The 20,234-nt window shown below is 44.9% G+C and overlaps 1 protein-coding gene across 1 annotated transcript in view; it reads right to left on the reverse strand.

The window, feature by feature from the left end:
• Positions 1-866: 866 nt before the first annotated feature.
• LOC308151647 (vigilin-like) overlaps positions 867-20,234 on the reverse strand; it is a gene marked incomplete at both ends in the record, with an annotated part of 28,194 nt that continues 8,826 nt past the window's right edge. The window contains 9 exons of the mRNA XM_080524555.1: positions 867-998; positions 2,093-2,302; positions 3,289-3,507; positions 6,247-6,456; positions 7,443-7,661; positions 10,433-10,642; positions 11,540-11,749; positions 16,971-17,108; positions 17,205-17,291. Coding sequence (XP_080380681.1) covers positions 867-998; positions 2,093-2,302; positions 3,289-3,507; positions 6,247-6,456; positions 7,443-7,661; positions 10,433-10,642; positions 11,540-11,749; positions 16,971-17,108; positions 17,205-17,291 — 1,635 coding nt within the window. The remainder of the gene's footprint in view (positions 999-2,092; positions 2,303-3,288; positions 3,508-6,246; positions 6,457-7,442; positions 7,662-10,432; positions 10,643-11,539; positions 11,750-16,970; positions 17,109-17,204; positions 17,292-20,234) is intronic.

A 20,234-nucleotide genomic window follows, 5' to 3' on the forward strand; every position in this document is an offset into this window, starting at 1 on the left:
ATGCATCATCCACCACCCCCTCCACAGAGGCCGGGCCAAACACCGGACCAAACACCGCAGTCAGAGAAGCTCTCACCTCCTGCGATACAGGAAAAACACTTATTGATAGCAGCAGCTTGTAGACATAAATGTTAATGCATACTTACTCGACATTCAGTTACACACTAACCCCCCTGATCCCTCAATCAACAAGAGGATCTTCCACAAGACAAATCGCTCAAATATTTCGAATTAATGAAGAAAGAAAAAAAGGTTGGCATTAAAGTTTTTATTCTCCAATAACCTCAAGTTTGTCCACACGCTGTCCTACAGCCAAACACTTTGCCTCCTGCAGGAAGGCATCTACTGTGGCTGTCAGCGCATTCCGCGACAGATTTCTGTCGTTTATCAGATCCACGAGTTGCTCCTTCTGCAAAAGTCAAGACAAAAGACATTGGCACCAGTGGCTGGGATTGGACTGTGTCACAATTGTATGGTTAAGGAATAACTGTACTCTTTTAGGGACGTGTACAAGCAACAGCACACCCCCTCAAATGACAACTCACCGTCTGACAGGCCTTCAGCTTCTCCTGAGCGATCCTGTAGTTCTCCCATGCCACATCCACCTTCTCCATGGCAACAGGGGCAGAGGTGCTATTATTTATGACAACGCTGATTGACCGCGTAAGGCTGTCACTTCTAGCGTTCCATGGGTTCCCCTCTCTGATGGATAAAAGGAAGCCAAGATGATAATAATGCATACAAAAGAAAGAGGTGTGTGTGTGTGCTGTCACTTCATTCTTCTCATTCCATGAGTCACTATTCCAGACACAGTAGTGGAGGAGGAAGGCGTAATATGAAGCAAGTGTTCTTTCCAGACAAGCCTCTCAGATCTTACGGTACCTTAGTTCTCTCAGAACATCGACCTGCTCTGCCAGGCGGCTGACCTGCTTGGCCACGGCCGTGTCCAAAAGCTCGGCCACTTCTTTCTCCTTCTGCTGAGACTCTCCCCTCATGGCCTGAACACGGAGGAGGGGGGTACAGAACAGAAACACTGCAGCAGCACTTCCATCCACAACAGTGGCTGACTCAGTTTGTGCAGCTGATGAGAACATTAGCCACCTTTATGCTGACACACACTGTATTCAGTCTAACACTATTCTATATACAGGGATGCAAACTGGTTCACACTCATATTTTTCATTTTATTGAACAGATAATTTATAATTTAGCCATTTAGCAGACGCTTTTAATCCAAAGCGACTTACAGTTACGAATTACAGGGACATTCCCCCTGGAGTAACTGAGGGCTAAGTGCCTCAAGGGCACACTAGTAGTGGTATGGTTGAACAGGCGGGATTTGAACTCACAACCTTCCGATCACAAGTCCAACTCACTATCCACTAGACCACCACTACCCCGGACAGATATAGTGAAGACAGACAGGAAAGTAAGGAGAAGAAGGGAGAGAGGTCATGTCAGCAGGGCATGGGCCGGATTCGAACCCATGCCGACATGCATATGTGTGCACTGCATATGTGTGCACTGTAGACCAAGGTGCTAGACCACCGGACCGCCATAGGACGAGATAGTTTTTAATGACCAACTGTTATGAAATTCACCAATTAATCCAGTGAATATACAATCATGTGTGAGTTACATTTGTGAGTTTAATTTGCAATAACGGCTGGTCACATCCCTAATAATAGATGTATATATATATAGATGTATATTGTAACATGGAAGACAACAGTTTGGATACAATGTTGAAAACATCTTAATTTCAAAAGCCCGTCCCTAAATGACCTGAGCCTTACCAAACCTAACCTAACCCTAACCCTTACCAAACCTACCCAACCCTTACCAAACCTAACCTAACCCAACCCTAACCCTTACCAAACCTAACCTAACCCAACCCTAACCCTTACCAAACCTAACCCAACCCAACCCTAACCCTTACCAAACCTAACCCAACCCTAACCTAACCTAACCCTAACCCTTACCCAACCTAACCCAACCCAACCCTAACCCAACCCTAACCCTTACCTAACCCCAACCCTAACCCCAACCCTAACCCTTACCAAGCCTAACCTAACCCAACCCTAACCCTTACCAAGCTCTTGTTGAGTTCCTCCAACTCCTTCTGAGCCTCGCGCACCGCCTCCTCCGTGCCGACCACAATGATCAGCTCCTGGTCCTTATCATCCGCGGTGGGGAAGATGATCGTGGCCCCAGTAGCTTCATGCACCTTCCGGATGTTTCCACCACCTTTCCCAATCAGGAACTTGTGGTATTCTGGTTTGGCACGCAGACTCTTGATTTGCTGGAGATGATTGGGAAAAAGATATATCTATTTTTAACACTGAACTTAGCAGAGCATACAACTTTGCAATCCTAAATGTATGTCAGTGCCAAAGCAAATGATTACTTCCAAATTGGAAGAAATATGACCACTGATGTCACAGATTCTACTGACAACCACTGGGCAAGGTTAACATTCAGTTAGACTTCTTTTTAAGTCCCTACTACTAATACCTCCTACTAATCCCTCCACGCCTTCGCCCCCCAGTACCTAACTGACCTCCTCCCCCAGCATACCCCTTCCCAGAACCTGCGGTCCGCAGACATGGGCCTGCTATCCACCCCCCGCACCAACCTACGAACCTTTGGGGACAGAACCTTCAGCGTGGCCGCACCTACTCTCTGAAACTCCCTCCCCACAGTGATCCACAACGCCCCCACCCTGGACTCCTTCAAACTAGCCCTCAAAACTCATCTGTCCACCAAGACATTTGGCCCCTAGTCAATGTTTCAGTTTTGCTTTGTTTGTTTTCTGTTTTGTCTGTCTGATCATTCCCCTTTAGAGTTGTAAAGCGTCCTTGGGTCTTTTGAAAGGCGCTATAGAAATGAAAGTTATTATTATTATTATTATTTTAAGAACAAACCTTGCCAGATTGAACAAAGCGAGGCCCAGTACAGTTGATGTGTTGTGGAAGGCTTATTCATTGAACTTGACCAACCTGACTACTCTGTAATTTGATTTTCCTTTGTATGCTCATTCTCCTGAAAAGCGATTACAAGATAGATGAATGAAACCCGTAGCATTAGCATTACCTACAGACAAGTCACCACTGAGCCACCTCGACATGTAACCTGGTGAGAGCTGATGAGAGCTGAGGAGAGCTGGTACTGACCATGCGCGACGCCAGCTCAAGCAGCTCCTTCTTGGCCTCCTGCACCCCCTGGGGATCCCCCTCGATGCGGATCAGGTTGCTGCCATTTTAAACATGGAAACCAATGTTCACTTACCAGGTCATCGATGATCTCCAGCATGCGCTTCTTGGCGGCCTCCACACAGTCCGTGGCGCCCTTCAGGGTGACCTTGTCGCTCTGGGCGCCGGTGCGCGGGAAGCTCACCATCACGCCGCCGTACTCCTCCGCGATGTCCCTCAGCACCTGCCCGCGGCGCGCCAGGAAGTAGCGGCGGTGCTTAGGGTCCACGTTCATAAAGTCTTCCACTACGTTATCCTGAGGGACGACAAGGATTTTAAAAATTATTTATCTATTTTTCTGAGTTCACACTCATATTTTTCATTTTATTGGACAGATAATTTATCATTTAGCCATTTAGCAGACGCTTTTAATCAAAAGCGACTTACAGTTACGAATTACAGGGACATTCCCCCTGGAGTAACTGAGGGCTAAGTGCCTCAAGGGCAGACTAGTAGTGATATGGTTGAACAGGCGGGATTTGAACTCACAACCTTCCGATCACAAGTCCAACTCACTATCCACTAGACCACCACTAACCCGGACAGATATAGTGAAGACAGACAGGAAAGTAAGGAGAAGAAGGGAGAGAGGTCATGTCAGCAGGGCATGGGCCGGATTCGAACCCATGCCGACATGCATATGTGTGCACTGCATATGTGTGCACTGTAGACCACGGTGCTAGACCACCGGACCGCCATAGGACGAGATGGTTTTTAATGACCAACTGTTATGAAATTCACCAACTAATCCAGTGAATATACAATCATGTGTGAGTTACATTTGTGAGTTTAATTTGCAATAACGGCTGGTCACATCCCTAATAATAGATGTACATATATATATGTGTGGTGGCCTGGGAAAACCCTTCACATGGTGGCATTTTGACATTTTCATTTTTTAATATTTCCATAAATTAGAAGTTCTCGGCTATTCATAACTGGTTGAATGACTGAGATAGCCCTTTATTTTAAAAAGTTATGAGCATTTTAATGTAGCATGTCAAAAAAAGTGAAAGGGGAGAAATCCTCCCCTTTCTCCTCCGGGTCGGGGGAGGAGCCTATGCAGATCGGCCGGTCTCGTTTGTCTGCTTGTGATGCGGTGGTAGTCTGCTCGCCTCGTCGGTATGCGAGGGACAGATCCATTTGTGTGTCTTCTAGTTAAGATTTTATTACTTTATGCTTATTGTGAGCATCAGTAAACTGGCAATAACACAGGTGGAAGTATCGTCTCTCCTTTCGCTCATGTGTGCGTGCGTTGCTTAACTGAGAATGAGACACGTTCAACGTGATGTTGTTTCGCTTGCAAACTACCCGCCACAAAAACATCAAAATAAGTACTTTCTCTTTTGTTTTCTTAAAATGTTTATTCACCATAATGTAGTATGGAGTTCAAAGTACTAGAATACCACATAATGTCAAAATCGCCAAAATCGCGATTTCCATCTATATTTGCTCTTTGCCACGAACGAACGCCAGCGACATCCGACGGGTTTTCCCAGGCCACCACACATATAGATGTATATTGTAACATGGAAGACAACAGTTTGGATACAATGTTGAAAACATCTTAATTTCAAAGGCCCGTCCCTAAATGACCTGAGCCTTACCAAACCTAACCCTAACCCTTACCAAACCTAACCTAACCCTTACCTAACCTAACCCTTACCTAACCTAACCCAACCCTTACCTAACCCTTACCAAACCTAACCTCACCCTTACCAAACCTAACCTAACCTAACCCAACCCTTACCAAACCTAACCCTAACCCTTACCTAACCCTTACCTAACCCAACCCTAACCCTTACCAAACCTAACCCAACCCTAACCCTTACCTAACCCCAACCCTTACCAAACCTAACCCTTACCAAACCTAACCCTTACCAAGCCTAACTTAACCCTAACCTAACCCAACCCTTACCAAACCCAACCCAACCCTTACCAACCCTAACCCTTACCAACCCTTACCAAACCTAACCCAACCCTTACCAACCCTAACCCTTACCAACCCTTACCAAACCTAACCCAACCCTAACCCAACCCTAACCCTTACCAAACCTAACCCAACCCAACCCTTACCTAACCCTTACCAAGCCTAACCTAACCCTAACCCTTACCAAACCTAACCTTAACCCTTACCCAACCTAACCTAGCCCAACCCTAACCCTAACCAAACCCTAACCCTTACCAAACCTAACCTAACCCTTACCTAACCCCAACCCTTACCAACCCTAACCCTAACCCTTACCAAACCTAACCCTAACCTAACCCTTACCAAGCCTAACCTAACCCTAACCTAACCCAACCCTAACCCTTACCAAACCTAACCTAACCTAACCTAACCCAACCCTAACCCTTACCTAACCTAACCTAAGCCTTACCTTACCAAACGTAACCTAACCCTTACCAAACCTAACCCTAACCCTTACCAAACCTAACCCAACCCTTACCAAACCTAACCCAAACCTAACCCTTACCAAACCTAACCCAAACCTAACCCAACCCTAACCCTTACCAAACCCTTACCAAGCCTAACCTAACCTAACCCAACCCTAACCCTTACCAAACCTAACCCAACCCTAACCCTTACCAAACCTAACCCAACCCTTACCAACCCTAACCTAACCCTTACCAAACCTAACCCTAACCGAACCCTTACCAAACCTAACCCTTACCAAACCTAACCCTAACCCTTACCAAACCTAACCCTTACCAAACCTAACCCTAACCCTTACCAAACCTACCCAACCCTTACCAAACCTAACCTAACCCAACCCTAACCCTTACCAAACCTAACCTAACCTAACCCAACCCTAACCCTTACCAAACCTAACCCAACCCTAACCCTTACCAAACCTAACCCAACCCTAACCTAACCCTAACCCTTACCAAACCTAACCCAACCCAACCCTAACCCAACCCTAACCCAACCCTAACCCTTACCTAACCCCAACCCTAACCCTTACCAAGCCTAACCTAACCCAACCCTAACCCTTACCAAGCTCTTGATGAGTTCCTCCAGCTCCTTCTGAGCCTCGCGCACCGCCTCCTCCGTGCCGACCACAATGATCAGCTCCTGGTCCTTATCATCCGCGGTGGGGAAGATGATCGTGGCGCCAGTAGCTTCATGCACCTTCCGGATGTTTCCACCACCTTTCCCAATCAGGAACTTGTGGTATTCTGGTTTGGCACGCAGACTCTTGATTTGCTGGAGATGATTGGGAAAAAGATATATCTATTTTTAACACTGAACTTAGCAGAGCATACAACTTTGCAATCCTAAATGTATGTCAGTGCCAAAGCAAATGATTACTTCCAAATTGGAAGAAATATGACCACTGATGTCACAGATTCTACTGACAACCACTGGGCAAGGTTAACATTCAGTTAGACTTCTTTTTAAGTCCCTACTACTAATACCTCCTACTAATCCCTCCACGCCTTCGCCCCCCAGTACCTAACTGACCTCCTCCCCCAGCATACCCCTTCCCAGAACCTGCGGTCCGCAGACATGGGCCTGCTATCCACCCCCCGCACCAACCTACGAACCTTTGGGGACAGAACCTTCAGCGTGGCCGCACCTACTCTCTGAAACTCCCTCCCCACAGTGATCCACAACGCCCCCACCCTGGACTCCTTCAAACTAGCCCTCAAAACTCATCTGTCCACCAAGACATTTGGCCCCTAGTCAATGTTTCAGTTTTGCTTTGTTTGTTTTCTGTTTTGTCTGTCTGATCATTCCCCTTTAGAGTTGTAAAGCGTCCTTGGGTCTTTTGAAAGGCGCTATAGAAATGAAAGTTATTATTATTATTATTATTTTAAGAACAAACCTTGCCAGATTGAACAAAGCGAGGCCCAGTACAGTTGATGTGTTGTGGAAGGCTTATTCATTGAACTTGACCAACCTGACTACTCTGTAATTTGATTTTCCTTTGTACGCTCATTCTCCTGAAAAGCGATTACAAGATAGATGAATGAAACCCGTAGCATTAGCATTACCTACAGACAAGTCACCACTGAGCCACCTCGACATGTAACCTGGTGAGAGCTGATGAGAGCTGAGGAGAGCTGGTACTGACCATGCGCGACGCCAGCTCAAGCAGCTCCTTCTTGGCCTCCTGCACCCCCTGGGGATCCCCCTCGATGCGGATCAGGTTGCTGCCATTTTAAACATGGAAACCAATGTTCACTTACCAGGTCATCGATGATCTCCAGCATGCGCTTCTTGGCGGCCTCCACACAGTCCGTGGCGCCCTTCAGGGTGACCTTGTCGCTCTGGGCGCCGGTGCGCGGGAAGCTCACCATCACGCCGCCGTACTCCTCCGCGATGTCCCTCAGCACCTGCCCGCGGCGCGCCAGGAAGTAGCGGTGGTGCTTAGGGTCCACGTTCATAACGTCTTCCACTACGTTATCCTGAGGGACGACAAGGATTTTTAAAATTATTTATCTATTTTTCTGAGTTCACACTCATATTTTTCATTTTATTGGACAGATAATTTATCATTAAACCATTTAGCAGACGCTTTTAATCAAAAGCGACTTACAGTTACGAATTACAGGGACATTCCCCCTGGAGTAACTGAGGGCTAAGTGCCTCAAGGGCACACTAGTAGTGATATGGTTGAACAGGCGGGATTTGAACTCACAACCTTCCGATCACAAGTCCAACTCACTATCCACTAGACCACCACTAACCCGGACAGATATAGTGAAGACAGACAGGAAAGTAAGGAGAAGAAGGGAGAGAGGTCATGTCAGCAGGGCATGGGCCGGATTCGAACCCATGCCGACATGCATATGTGTGCACTGCATATGTGTGCACTGTAGACCACGGTGCTAGACCACCGGACCGCCATAGGACGAGATGGTTTTTAATGACCAACTGTTATGAAATTCACCAACTAATCCAGTGAATATACAATCATGTGTGAGTTACATTTGTGAGTTTAATTTGCAATAACGGCTGGTCACATCCCTAATAATAGATGTACATATATATATGTGTGGTGGCCTGGGAAAACCCTTCACATGGTGGCATTTTGACATTTTCATTTTTTTATATTTCCATAAATTAGAAGTTCTCGGCTATTCATAACTGGTTGAATGACTGAGATAGCCCTTTATTTTAAAAAGTTATGAGCATTTTAATGTAGCATGTCAAAAAAAGTGAAAGGGGAGAAATCCTCCCCTTTCTCCTCCGGGTCGGGGGAGGAGCCTATGCAGATCGGCCGGTCTCGTTTGTCTGCTTATGATGCGGTGGTAGTCTGCTCGCCTCGTCGGTATGCGAGGGACAGATCCATTTGTGTGTCTTCTAGTTAAGATGTTATTACTTTATGCTTATTGTGAGCATCAGTAAACTGGCAATAACACAGGTGGAAGTATCGTCTCTCCTTTCGCTCATGTGTGCGTGCGTTGCTTAACTGAGAATGAGACACGTTCAACGTGATGTTGTTTCGCTTGCAAACTACCCGCCACAAAAACATCAAAATAAGTACTTTCTCTTTTGTTTTCTTAAAATGTTTATTCACCATAATGTAGTATGGAGTTCAAAGTACTAGAACACCACATAATATCAAAATCGCCAAAATCGCGATTTCCATCTATATTTGCTCTTTGCCACGAACGAACGCCAGCGACATCCGACGGGTTTTCCCAGGCCACCACACATATAGATGTATATTGTAACATGGAAGACAACAGTTTGGATACAATGTTGAAAACATCTTAATTTCAAAGGCCCGTCCCTAAATGACCTGAGCCTTACCAAACCTAACCCTAACCCTTACCAAACCTAACCTAACCCTTACCAAACCTAACCTAACCCTTACCTAACCTAACCCTTACCTAACCTAACCCAACCCTTACCTAACCCTTACCAAACCTAACCTCACCCTTACCAAACCTAACCTAACCTAACCCAACCCTTACCAAACCTAACCCTAACCCTTACCTAACCCTTACCTAACCCAACCCTAACCCTTACCAAACCTAACCCAACCCTAACCCTTACCTAACCCTTACCAAACCTAACCCTTACCAAGCCTAACTTAACCCTAACCTAACCCAACCCTAACCCTTACCAAACCCAACCCAACCCTTACCAACCCTAACCCTTACCAACCCTTACCAAACCTAACCCAACCCTTACCAACCCTAACCCTTACCAACCCTTACCAAACCTAACCCAACCCTAACCTAACCCAACCCTAACCCTTACCAAACCTAACCCAACCCAACCCTTACCTAACCCTTACCAAGCCTAACCTAACCCTAACCAAACCTAACCTTAACCCTTACCCAACCTAACCTAACCCAACCCTAACCCTAACCAAACCCTAACCCTTACCCAACCCTAACCCTTACCAAACCTAACCCTTACCTAACCCCAACCCTTACCAACCCTAACCCTAACCCTTACCAAACCTAACCCTAACCTAACCCTTACCAAGCCTAACCTAACCCTAACTTAACCCTAACCTAACCCAACCCTAACCCTTACCAAACCTAACCTAACCTAACCCAACCCTAACCCTTACCTAACCTAACCTAAGCCTTACCTTACCAAACCTAACCTAACCCTTACCAAACCTAACCCTTACCAAACCTAACCCAACCCTTACCAAACCTAACCCAACCCTTACCAAACCTAACCCAAACCTAACCCAACCCTAACCCTTACCAAACCCTTACCAAGCCTAACCTAACCTAACCCAACCCTAACCCTTACCAAACCTAACCCAACCCTAACCCTTACCAAACCTAACCCAACCCTTACCAACCCTAACCTAACCCTTACCAAACCTAACCCTAACCAAACCTAACCCTAACCGAACCCTTACCAAACCTAACCCTTACCAAACCTAACCCTTACCAAACCTAACCCTAACCCTTACCAAACCTAACCCTTACCAAACCTAACCCTAACCCTTACCAAACCTACCCAACCCTTACCAAACCTAACCTAACCCAACCCTAACCCTTACCAAACCTAACCTAACCCAACCCTAACCCTTACCAAACCCAACCCTAACCCTTACCAAACCTAACCCAACCCTAACCTAACCCTAACCTTTACCAAACCTAACCCAACCCAACCCTAACCCAACCCTAACCCAACCCTAACCCTTACCTAACCCCAACCCTAACCCTTACCAAGCCTAACCTAACCCAACCCTAACCCTTACCAAGCTCTTGATGAGTTCCTCCAGCTCCTTCTGAGCCTCGCGCACCGCCTCCTCCGTGCCGACCACAATGATCAGCTCCTGGTCCTTATCATCCACGGTGGGGAAGATGATCCTGGCGCCAGTAGCTTCACGCACCTTCCGGATGTTTCCACCACCTTTCCCAATCAGGAACTTGTGGTATTCTGGTTTGGCACGCAGACTCTTGATTTGCTGGAGATGATTGGGAAAAAGATATATCTATTTTTAACACTGAACTTAGCAGAGCATACAACTTTGCAATCCTAAATGTATGTCAGTGCCAAAGCAAATGATTACTTCCAAATTGGAAGAAATATGACCACTGATGTCACAGATTCTACTGACAACCACTGGGCAAGGTTAACATTCAGTTAGACTTCTTTTTAAGTCCCTACTACTAATACCTCCTACTAATCCCTCCACGCCTTCGCCCCCCAGTACCTAACTGACCTCCTCCCCCAGCATACCCCTTCCCAGAACCTGCGGTCCGCAGACATGGGCCTGCTATCCACCCCCCGCACCAACCTACGAACCTTTGGGGACAGAACCTTCAGCGTGGCCGCACCTACTCTCTGAAACTCCCTCCCCACAGTGATCCACAACGCCCCCACCCTGGACTCCTTCAAACTAGCCCTCAAAACTCATCTGTTCACCAAGACATTTGGCCCCTAGTCAATGTTTCAGTTTTGCTTTGTTTGTTTTCTGTTTTGTCTGTCTGATCATTCCCCTTTAGAGTTGTAAAGCGTCCTTGGGTCTTTTGAAAGGCGCTATAGAAATGAAAGTTATTATTATTATTATTATTTTAAGAACAAACCTTGCCAGATTGAACAAAGCGAGGCCCAGTACAGTTGATGTGTTGTGGAAGGCTTATTCATTGAACTTGACCAACCTAATTTGATTTTCCATTTACCCCAATCCGGATTGTGTTATACTTCTACTATTTGGCTATGACTTGTCTGTTACGCTACCCCTTTTCTTTATTGTTTTCTTTCTTTTTTCCCTCCTTTCCTTTCTTGTTCTGTATTGTCATTGTTATGTGTTGTTAAAAGCAATAAAAAAATCTTGATCACAAAAAAAAAAAGAACGCACCTTCTCCTCGGCCAGAGACAGCAGCTGGCGCTTGGCCTTCTCCACCTCCTCCGCTGGGCCTCGGATGGTGACAGTGTCGATGCCGGAGCCCTTGGTGGGGAATTGGATGTCCACGCCACCACACTCCTCCATGGAGCGCACGAAGTGACCCTTTGGGCCAAGCAGGGAGTAGTGCACCTTAGAGGGGATGGACACCTCTGTGATGTTCGCCTGGACACAGAACGGGGACAGCATTAGTTTAGTTAGTGGGGACGGTTGCGTTTCCAGTTCATTTCACTGGCTAACTTGAATAATAATTTCTCCCAGAATGCATCTTGACACCAGATGCCAGTAACTTACCAGCCTAGGATAGGGTTAGGGTTAAGGTAACCCTTTAGGATAGGGTTAGGGTTAGGGTTAAGGTAAGCCTTTAGGATAGGGTTAGGGTAAGGTAAGGTAACCCTTTAGGTTAGGGTTAAGGTACAGTTATGGCGCTTTTCCATCAGCAGCCCAGCCCGGTTCGCGTCAGGTCGGGTCGGGTCGCTTTAGCCCGCTTTTGATCAGTTCTGGTTTTCCATTATACACACAGACCCGGAGCTAGTAGGAGGAGTAGACGATAGTAGGCGGAGTTACGCGTCATAACAGCGCGAGATGGCTACTGCCTGATTGTCTGCATGTTTGAATCATTTCTATTGGATTTTGTTCTGCACATATGTTGTTCTACACATAATAAAGTCATGTTTTTTGAACCCTTAAAACCACTGCCTTCACTTGTCTGCTTTATGAACTGTAGCATCATTGTTATACAGACAGGCTGACAGATACGAGTGCAGCCTTAACGAGTGAGGCCTTAAACCATAAACTGGAGAATCAAGACTGGTTAGATGAACTAAAATGCACACAGGTTGAAGAGGCATGGCTAGGTTTCAAAACCAAATTCCTAAATATTATTGACAGTATAGCCCCCATGAGAACCACCAGGGTTAAAGCCCGATCGGAACCATGGATGAATTCGGACATTCTAAATGCTATGAAAGTCAGAGACCTAAAATGCTCTGAAGTTCAAAAATGCAAATCAAAATTAGTGAAACACTTAAACGAAGATCACAAAACCCACTTTGAGAAAATTAAAAAACAATGCAACAAACTATGCAATCAGGTAATTACCATGACCAAATCTGCTAAGAAAGAATACCTCGATAACAAAATCGAAGAAAACTTAAACAAACCACGTGACCTTTGGAAGCTACTTAATAGCCAACTAGGTTGCAGTCAAAAACTCAAAACCAGGTCTACAAACATCAGCATAAAATCTGGAGATTCTCTCCTTACAGACAAGCTGGATGTGGCTAAGTGCTTAAACACTTTCTTTACAACCATAGCCACTAAATTAGTTAACAATCTACCACCCCACTCAGGGCGTTATGGTGTAGAGCACATCCGTGCGTTCTACAATAAACTGGGTGTACGCAAAGATGATTTTAAACTCTCCATGGTGTCAAACGATGAGGTGTTTAAAAAGCTGGGCGCTCTACACTCAGAAAAGGCCACGGGCCATGACAATATTCCAGCCAGATTTCTAAAAGACTCAGCTGCCTCCATTACCCCAATCATCACCCACATAATAAACCTCTCCATCAAACAGGGACACGTCCCCCTTGACTTTAAAATAGCAAGGGTAACCCCACTGTATAAAAAAGGAAGCAAATTAGACCCAGGCAACTACCGACCTGTTTCTATTCTTAATTCCATCTCGAAACTTATGGAAAAATAGTTTATGAACAGGTTGATAGGTACCTTACCGAAAAAAATCTGATGTATGAATTTCAATCAGGATTCAGAACATCCCATTCCACTGACACATGCCTTCTCTATTTGAACGACCACATCAACCATGAGGTGGACTCGGGCAAGTACTGCGGCATGGTCATGCTGGACCTCCAGAAGGCCTTCGACACAGTAGATCACCACATATTGTTAGATAAACTGAAAGCAATTGGGTTCGATAGAACATCGGTGAGCTGGATGCAATCCTACTTAGAGGGGAGGGAACAGGTGGTTAGTGTGAACGGAACACTGTCCCCCCCCCTCCCAGTGACCTGCGGCGTTCCACAAGGAAGCATATTGGGACCTTTACTGTTCCTAATATATGTGAATGACATGTCATCAGCATGTGATTGCAATTTGTTCCTGTTCGCGGATGACTCGGCTCTGCTGGTCTCTGACAGGGACATATTGCAGGTGGAAAAAGCGCTAAGCACTGAACTGAGTAGAATCTGCATCTGGCTAGCTGACAATAAACTATCAATACACCTAGGTAAAACTGAAACCATCCTATACGGATCCCCATCTAAACTCAGAAAGGCTGAACATTTTAAAATAAAAGTGGGTAACATTAATATCACAAGAAAAGAGGATATTACATACCTGGGCTCCATCTTAGAGGCAAATCTTTCCGGAGATAAAATGGCAGCAAAAGTAATCAAAAAAGTGAACCATAGAACTAGATTCTTGTACAGGATATCCTCACTTGTCAGTAAAAACACACTGAGGACCCTATCAGGAGCTCTCATTCAATGTCACTTCGACTATGCCGTAACATCATGGTACTATAGAACCACAAAGGCCCATAAAACAAGACTCCAGACAGCCCAAAATAAACTGGTTAGGCTTCTGCTAGGCCTCAACCCTAGGACACATCTAACCGCTGCTCATTTTTTGAGCCTTGATTGGCTACGAGTAGTTGACAGAGTGCAGCAGCTTGCACTGGGCCTGGTCTTCAAGATACGCTACACCACAAAGACACCCAAGTACCTGTCAACATACTTCCAAAAAGTGAACTACGTCCACACATACAACACCAGAGGAAGCTCCACGAACCACGTTCAACCGCGTTGCACCACAAACAAGGGGTTAAACTCGTTTGCAAACTATGCAGTAAAAATGTGGAACGCCCTTCCTATAATCTTAAAGGAGTGCAAAACACTGCCCACCTTCAAAACCACTCTCAAAAAACATTTACAGGAGGCTGCAATCCGTAACTGGACCCTCTAAATAAAAAATCTGATTAAAAGACCCGAACTACCCACTGTACATACTTTGTGTTTTGTCCCCCGCCCCCACCTGTGGTGTATGTCCCCACCTGTCCTACCCGCTGTACATACCTTATGTTTTGTTGTATTGTTCTTCCCATGATGGATGTATGTTTATCTTGTAGATAGTAATAGTTATTTGTCTGTATTATCTTGTAGATAGTACTAGTTTTTTTTGTCTGTCTTACATGTAACGATGAATTGAGAATCAAGGACCCCAATTGAAATAAGCCAGTGGCTTTCTTGGGTTTTTATCCTTTTAGTTGACCTTGTATGTAATATGTACTTTCATGTACCTACTTCTGCAAATCTTCTAATAAAGTTTTCAATCAATCAATCAAAAGCACTGTCTTGCTGGTAGTCAAATATATTTATTTATACAGCATATGGATGTTACGTGCCTGTTAGCCTACTTGCCGCTTTCAGTTCTAGTAGATTTGTAGTTTAGATCTCGCAACCAGGGATTGGGAAGCGATGTATTTCTACGAAAAGGCTGACTGACGCGGGGCTCCAATCTCCGCGTTTATAGAGTGCTCCGGTGTCTTGCTGGTAGTCAAATATATGTATGTATATATACAGCATATGGATGTTACGTGCCTGTTACCTGACGAGTTCAATGCTTCATTGAATGGAAAGTCCTATCTATTCCATTCAAAGTGTTTTAGTCTTCCCCCTTTCCACTGGTAATAAGGAATTGGCAAGAATAGATCGATATAAATAGATCAACATAATGCAGCACTATCATGCACAGATCAGCCTTAAAACATGTAACGTTATATACATAACGGAGCGATGTATTTCTACGGAAAAGGCTGACTGACGCGGGCATTTGAATGGAATTCCCGGGTAGAAATATTCTCTGCCCCCGCTGCCAACGGGACTTTGAAACAGCAGCAGCGGGTGAACTCCCGGTTCATCGAGTTTACGGTTAAAAGCATAACTTCTCGGGGTGTCAGCGCGGTGGTTAAGGGCTCAAAATGACCGTATACCGATGGTGAAGTTAGCAAAGGAGTATTGTGTTTGTACCACCTCCACAGCCGGTGTTATTCACGGACAAAGACGGTGCATAATAGCGATTTTTGTGTTATGGTTGTTGTAAATAAAAGTTCTATGATGCATTGAAATGACATTAAACTAAGATAATACGATGGTCAGCATAATTTTTCGAATCTTTATTAATAAGCTATTACAGAAACTCTAGTGAGTATCAATGCTTCATTGAATGGAAAGTCCTATCTATTCCATTCAAAGTGTTTTAGCCTTCCCCCTTTCCACTGGTAATAAGGAATTGGCAAGAATAGATCGATATAAATAGATCAACATAATGCAGCACTATCATGCACAGATCAGCCTTAAAACATGTAACGTTATATATATAACGGAGCGATGTATTTCTACGGAAAAGGCTGACTGACGCGGGCATTTGAATGGAATTCCCGGGTAGAAATATTCTCTGCCCCCGCTGTCAACAGGACTTTGAAACAGCAGCAGCGGGTGAACTCCCGGTTCATCGAGTTTACGGTTAAAAGCATATCTTCTCGGGGTGTCAGCGCGGTGGTTAAGGGCTCAAAATGACCGTAGACCGATGGTGAAGTTAGCAAAGGAGTATTGTGTTTGTACCACCTCCACAGCCGGTGTTATTCACGGGCAAAGACGGTGCATAATTGCGATTTTTGTGTTGTGCTTGTTGTAAATAAAAGTTCTATGATTCATTGAAATGACATTAAACTAAGATAATACGATGGTCAGCATAATTTTTCGAATCTTTATTAATAAGCTATTACAGAAACTGTAGTGACATTTTCCAAGAGCGAATGTGGTATTTCAAGATGGCGGTTAGTTAAGAAATCTATGAACATGGGATGACGATTTCCATTGACCAATCAACGGTGTGCAGCGTCACACGTCACACGCAGCCTGGCAAAAAGATCTGGATCTAAAAATGTAGACCCTGGTATCGAAGGGGAGCTAAAGAAGCGAGCCGAACCGAGCTGACGTGAAAAAGGAAAAGGAAAAAGGACAAATGGAAAAGGAAAAAGAAGCAGGCCAAAGCGGGCTGGCCTGCTTTGGCCCTGTAATGGAAAAGCGCCATAAGGTAACCCTTGAGGTTAGGGTTAAGGTAAGGTAAGGTAACCCTTTAGGTTAGGGTAAGGGTTAAAGTAAATTAAGGTAACCCTTTAGGTTAGGGTTAGGGTTAAGGTAACCCTTTAGGTTAGGGTTAGGGTTAAGGTAAGGTAAGGTAACCCTTTAGGTTAGGGTTAAGGTAAGGTAAGGTAACCCTTTAGGTTAGGGTTAGGGTTAAGGTAAGGTAAGGTAAGGTAAGCCTTTAGGTTAGGGTTAGGGTTAAGCCAGTAACGTACCAGCTCTTTCTCTTTCTGGATAGCCAGGATTCTGACCCTTGCTAACTCGCAGTTCGCCTTCTTGCCGGTTATGACGATCATCTCAGAGTTACTGTTCTTGGCAGGCAGATCAATCTTTGTGTTAGTTTCTTCACGAATCTGAAAAATATTAAAAAGAGATTAAAAAGGTCTGGTGATGTTCTACAGGCTGTGAGAATAGAATTGTGTCCCAACAATTTTCCATTCATATCGAACCTTCTTAATATTTGCTCCTCCTTTCCCAATAATGTTCTTGTGGAATTGCTTGAAGATGGGGACTGAGACAGAAAAGCTATTCTCCGTCTGAAAATAAGAATCACATAAAAAAACAACACTTAAAATAGAGGAAATGTCAAGACCCAATTTTTTCGTATATATATCTCTTAGATAATTTTATCTCATACAATGTTGTAATAGCTACATAACTGCCATAAAGAGAGAGCAGTGTAGTTTAGAGAGAAATGTGTCGTTTATTAGGACAATGTTGACAGAAACTTGGTCTTCATCAAAACTACCTTATTTTTAAAATGTTAAAATGTTTTAGTTAGTAATTAATAAAATCAGGGTTCGAGTTATAAGCTGAACTCTGTGGGGGTCTCCAAAATAACAGTGCGAAATGTTCTCATGCACGCGCGAATCATGCCCACACAGCGATGGGACTTACAAGTTTTAATTAGCTATAGGCAGTAGCGGATTAAGGTGGTCAGTGGCCCTAGGCTACTCCTTTGTGTGAGGACCCCCCGCCCCCATACACAAGCCTCCCCCCTCCCCAAAATATACAACTCACGAGCACCCTGCACACACACACCACTCATAATGCTTTACCATAAAACACTTAAACACTTTAATAACACAATAACACAACAGTGTTAATAATGCAAAGAATAAAAAAAGGTTCAGTGCATTCAGTTCTGTCTCTATTGCTCTCCTCTCCCGTTGTCTCTCTGTTACTGTCCTGTTGTCTGTCTCTCTCCAGGGGTGCAAACTGGTGATGGCCCAAAAAGGTGACACATTTTTTTGGGTGGCTAACCTTAGGGGGGGATACCGCTAGCACTAATGGTGTTAAATAGATATCGCTAGCACTAATGGTGGTCTAACAATGATGCATGTGTAAGTAGCGGCAGCCCTGACCTTAACACCTGCAGAATTACTTCGAAAACTGTTTACTGTGACTGTGTTTCTCCAAGCTGTCTGGAATTGTACCTAGCTGCCTGAAGCTAAAAGTTATTTCAACAGCAGCAGAGTTTAGCAGACAGGAAGATTAGTTAGCTCACTCATCATGTGACTTGGACCCCCCCCCAACAATATTTTTTGGCAATATTTTTTTTTTGCAGATCTACACAATTCAAATGGATGACATATTTTGAGATAAAACAGCTAATTTAGCAGAAAGGTGACAAGTTTGCACCCCTGCGATTAATACAGGAATGGTGTGCATGTAGACGCAGTCGTTATATTATAGCAAACTCCCCACTGCAGTACACTCAACATACTGACTTATTGTCAAACTACTTGCCTTAATTCGAGCACCGGTGCTTTCTTCAAGTTCGCGTATCTTGGCTCCTCCGCGACCTGTCGAGTAAAGCGGCGACATGCCGTGATCAGAGTGGTATACACGGTTATATTATTATATACATCATATATAATACCACTCTGGCCATGATCAGAGTGGTATACACGGTTATATTATTATATACATCATATAGAATACCACTCTGGCCATGTCGGAGATTTCATTTTGCAGATTACATAACATACTGTAAAAGTGAAATACAAAAGAAAACGTAACAATTTTTCAAACAAAAATCAAACAATTTACAATAACCTCACGTAAGTACACTCAGTGACATTCTTTTTCATTAACCTAGGCTACTAGCATTGTAGATTTCATAGGAATTTAGCATTTATTTACACATTTTCATTATTTGCATCTATTTATTTACATTAATTTGGATGTCTCCGTTGATTGTACACACACTAAAAAACTGTCAACGCGCGGCTGTAGTGGACGCAGGCAGGGCACTCCGAAAACGTCTCGACACATTTTCAAACAGGCTTTATTTTGATAAACAGACCACATATTGGGAATCTACATGGTTACTTTGGGTAGGATTTTTATTTTTATTTATTTTTAAGTTGATAAAATGTCCTTGAGATTGAATTAAAAGTCTGTTATATTTGGAATGTTGACCGTGAAACAGGCGTATTCATTTCGAACTGTGATGAGGCTCTACTAATCGTAGCTGTGGTATACGCTCAATATACCACGGCTATGAACCAATCAGATTGCTTGATTTCACCCATCCGTTTTATAAACGGTTATATTATTATATACATCATATATAATATAATACCACTCTGGCGATGTGGGAGGCGAACAGTGTGTGTGTGTGTGTGTGTGTGTGTGTGTGTGTGTGTGTGTGTGTGTGTGTGTGTGTGTGTGTGTGTCCGGTCTGCTCCAGTGTGGGAAGCTGACTCGCTGACGTTCCACTGCCAACCACAGCACATGTTGCTAGATAATGTTGGCTAGCTAAACGTATGTTGGGAGAGTGAGACAGACATACCTATAACCCTTCCGACGGAGGAGTTCTCCACGTTAAGAGTCACCGGAGGGGTTGAGTCCGGCCCGTCACGTCCACCAGCGTCGCGACTCCCTCCCCCGGAGAAGAACACGCGGTCCCTGCCCCCCTCTCTACCCCCTCCCCCGGAGAAGACCACCTGGTCCCTGCCCTCCTCTCTACCCCCTCCCCCGGAGAAGACCACCTGGTCCCTGCCCCCCTCTCTACCCCCTCCCCCGGAGAAGAACACGCGGTCCCTGCCCTCCTCTCTACCCCCTCCCCCGGAGAAGACCTCTCTATCTCGGCCCCTCCAACTGTCACACGCTGGGCCGGCGCGACTCCCTCCAAACCTGTTGGCGTGTCTCACACCGAAGCACACGTTCTCCTTCTCATTACTATTGGCGACGGCAGGTGTTCTGGTTTGAACACTGTTCTCGTCATCTTCCCAGTCCGACATGATTCCCTACGAGTTGCCACGAGTCACGAGTCACGAGTTGCCAATCTTCTCCAACATCCGGTTCCGTGGTTGGCACACTTCTCCAACATCCGGTTCCGTGGTTGGCACACTCTCTGTGCATACGTCTTTATTTTTATTTTTATGCACACATTTGAATCTTGAATGTCATTTTTTCCCAGCAAATCGGTCTGGAAATCGGGCCTTTCAGGATTATGTCATACTTTCCATTGC

This window comes from Nansenia antarctica (assembly GCF_963989245.1).
Source record: "Nansenia antarctica genome assembly, chromosome: 1".
In the NCBI taxonomy this organism is placed as follows: Eukaryota; Metazoa; Chordata; class Actinopteri; order Argentiniformes; family Microstomatidae; genus Nansenia; species Nansenia antarctica.